The sequence below is a fragment of the Olea europaea genome, chromosome 10 (genome assembly GCF_002742605.1).
Source record: "Olea europaea var. sylvestris chromosome 10, O_europaea_v1, whole genome shotgun sequence".
Classification (NCBI taxonomy): Eukaryota; Viridiplantae; Streptophyta; class Magnoliopsida; order Lamiales; family Oleaceae; genus Olea; species Olea europaea.
Genome location: NC_036246.1, coordinates 35,682,903 through 35,686,562, shown reverse-complemented (window position 1 = coordinate 35,686,562; position 3,660 = coordinate 35,682,903). Strand labels below are relative to the sequence as shown.

At 32.2% G+C, this 3,660-nt stretch overlaps 1 protein-coding gene across 1 annotated transcript; it reads left to right on the top strand.

Annotated features, from left to right (window-relative positions):
* Positions 1–1,564: 1,564 nt before the first annotated feature.
* LOC111402749 lies at positions 1,565–2,549 on the top strand. The gene has a single exon (XM_023031089.1). The coding sequence runs from the start codon at positions 1,735–1,737 to the stop codon at positions 2,422–2,424; it is 690 nt and encodes a 229-aa protein (XP_022886857.1). The 5' UTR covers positions 1,565–1,734; the 3' UTR covers positions 2,425–2,549.
* The last annotated feature ends 1,111 nt before the right edge of the window (positions 2,550–3,660 follow it).

Below are 3,660 nucleotides of genomic sequence, written 5' to 3'. Positions count from 1 at the left end.
GGAATCTGTTGGCCACATCACCCTTATAAAAATCAAGTTCAACATGTATGATTGTTAGGTTTTAACTTTCAAACTTTAGCACTCGATGGGAATTTTTTCTTGATTACAAAATGTCAATGTCATTCCAAAATTCATACAAGTAAACCCTTTTTTTGGATTTGAAACATTACATGCTCAAATCAACCATTTTTGCTGAAAACAAAGGATTTTTAACAGACATGTTTATTGAAATAAATTGTAATGAAATTTAAACATGGAAAGCTAGCCACTCGAAAGTGTCGAAAACTAGGTGATTCAAAACCCCTATCATTTTAACTTTTTTTATAAAAGGTTGAATTTCAACCTTGAGAGCCCCCACTGCCCCATCCATGAAGCATCGTGAGGGAGGTAAATCGCGAGATATGCCTCAACAGGCCAGAGAATAAGAGTTTGTCCATACATTGGTGCTCACAAAGAGTTCAATTTCATATTTCAGGAATCGAACTCTCACATTGTAACTGACAACAAAGCTAAAACCATCTAATTCATATCCTTTGCATCATTGAGTTATGTCCCGGGGACATTTTTAACTTTCTTATAATTTCACTTTTAGTGACATGATCAACGTACTTAGACTTGTGTTAAATACGTGTTAAATAACATTACTTTTCAACGTATGATGTTACATCTGACATACAAAATCTATGTTCACTGTTTCGGTCTATGCATCATTTCCCAGATGTTCCATTGCTTCCTCATCTAACTAAGGGCAGAAATATATATGCATATGATCCCTTAAAAGCTCATGTAATAACCCTCTTCTGACAAAATATATTGGACCTTCTCAATATTTTACTGAACTGACACAAAAATAGAAAGAAAAATTAAAGGAAACACAAGAAATGTATTTAAATAAATTCAAAAGGAATTATATAGTTTTTACAACTTGCTTCACTCTGAAACACAACATATGTATTTGATTTGCTGATGATCGACTATATGAACTGTATTATTTCGTACATTGAAATAGTACAAGTATGCAAGGAGAAGGCGCAACAAGCCAATGCTATGTAGCTTATTGAAAATGTGAGTTGTGCTTATTTTAGACTTAACTAACAACTTGTGTCAATAAATTTTTACAAAATTGATTTGATGTAACCCGTCAAAAAATCCTAGTCATGTCCCTCTTTTTCAATTAAGTCATCTCAACCCAATCGATATATCTAAGCAATTCACACAGTTTGGCCCCCCCTTTTTTTCCTTCTTTTTTATTTTCAACCTCACAATCTTTCATAAAATAATATTACACGTAAATCGAAAACTTTTCATTTTTTTTTTCAACCACACATTCTTAAAAACAAAAAACACTATTTCAAATATTAAAATTTGAAAAAAAATGGGGGCTAAGTGTTTGTTTGACAATCTTTAAAAATTTAAATTGTTTGCTATAGTATGATTATCCACCACATTCACATAATAAAATATTTTACAAACAAAATAATAAAGTTTCTTTACTTTTTAATTACACATTTTTCAATAAATACTATTTAAAACACTTTAATTTCCCAAATAATAGGCGTCAAACTGGGGCTAAGTGGAAGCCAAAATTAAAACTCTCCCCTCAGAAAGTAGAAAACAAAAGCCACACCCACAAAGAGCTCATGGCTATCCTCCTCATCTCACTCAAAAAAAAATCTTTCCAGCTCTATGAAATTTCACATTTCCAATCCTTCTTAACTTTTCAACATATTGAAAATGGACGTTTTCGAGTTTGAATATTCGAACCCCATGAAGTCGAACACAATGCCACGATTCCATCACCTTCGAAAGCTTTTTCGTATGTTAGAGCTCTATCTGATTCTCACTTCCCTCTCCTGGGTCTCAACTCGCTTGCTATTTGCCATCCAAAACTACGGCCAGTACTTCTGGCAACTTGTAAACTTCGTAATCAGCCCTTTCTTTCTTTTCCTTTTCGGCAATATAATTGTCTTAACTCTTCTCTTCAAGTCCGGCCTTCTCTTTCCACAATATTCTCATAAAAGAAATGAAACCCACATGGAGTTCTACGAGGAATTCATCAAAAACAGCGATGACAGCACGCAGTTCAGTCAAGAATGTGTTTCTCAGGCTCCAGAACCGGAGGAAATTTTGTACCAAGATAAACAGAGCATTTACGAAGTGAGAACAAATATTGATCGGAGGAGTCAGTCGGAGACTTGGAAGAAAGAAGAAAATTTGGGCGAGGATATTTGCGAAAAGAAACTCCGGCCATCGGAGAGGGATAAGTGCCGGAAAGTTGTGAACCCCGGCGAAGTTCTGGATGAGACTGTCGTGGTTGATGAACTAAGTAATGAGGAGTTTCAAAGAGCCATTGAGGATTTCATTGCAAAGCAAATTAAGTTTCACCAAGAAGAAAAGCTGATACAAAAAACAATCGATCTATAAAATTTCAGTGTTCTGTATAATAATAATTTTTAGTAATGTGAGTTTGCAATGATTTGGCTTGTAATTACATTTTCAATCATGATAGAAAATACAAAAAGTTATTAATCATTTAAATGATGTTCGACCAGAAAAAATATAAAAAGATTTTAATTTTGTTCGGCGGCGTTCAATTATCATACTTAGACATGCAAGGTACTATAGTTAATCCTGTTGCTGTAGCACTTATCTTCATTTTTTCAAGTTTTTATTTTTAACAATATTTTCGTTTGTAATCACAGTTTCCGGAGGATTGAAGTTAGAAGTAAAAATGATTTTTGAGATTGGTACACTAAAAATGAGAATGAAAAATATAATCGTTACGAGCCCTACACAAGATATAATTAAAAATGGTGATTTGATGTGATGGATAACGATCATATTTTTCATTTTAATGGACAAATAATGAAAAATATACTAGGGGTGAAAGCCACATGTACAATTTTATAATCTTTTTTCTCATGTACTTTTCATATTTTTCTCTTTTCATTGGGAGACGCAATCATTACTAATTCCACTAGTATTAACAATTGAGATAATTAGAGGTGATTTAGATTATCTTATGATGCTTTGCTAAATATAAGGAGGTTTGATGTTAAACCTTGGTCCAGATTCAAGATAAAGAATTGTGGAACACAAAAGGGAAAGTACTGAAATTGTAAAAAATGTAGAAAAGAGATTTGGTTGAATCCAGTTGCTATGTAAACAGTTGTGTGACTTACTCGAGATTATAAAATGCGTAATGTGTGACAATGCATTTTCATAGAATATCAATCATTACAAGTATATTCGTGTCTATGCGAAACATACTAGCAATATGCATACTTATGCATTTTTCAGTTTTTAATATATTAAACTAATAAATAAATAAACTAATGCATTCTTTGAACTTTATACATATTCTTCATGTTTTCAACAAAAAACATATTGCTTTAGTCATAAATACTACAATTATTTAGTAAAAAATACCTATAATTAGATTAGACACAAACATCGACTTAAAAAAATCCTAATTTTTGTTTAGCTCTTATCGGATTTCAATTAATCTCATATTCTTCATCAAAGTCATCTTTCGTGTCATCTGATGCAAAATCATCTTCATCGGACTTCCTTGTTTCGATTCTAGAATTTTATTATCTCTTGCAGATGTAAGATATTATTGTCAATATTCTCCTCATTGTCACAACCATCAACAATCCA

What these genes read in the sequence shown, in the direction of transcription:
- LOC111402749 (XM_023031089.1), top strand. Translation starts at nt 1,735, where the DNA reads ATGGACGTTTTCGAGTTTGAATATTCGAACCCCATGAAGTCGAACACA.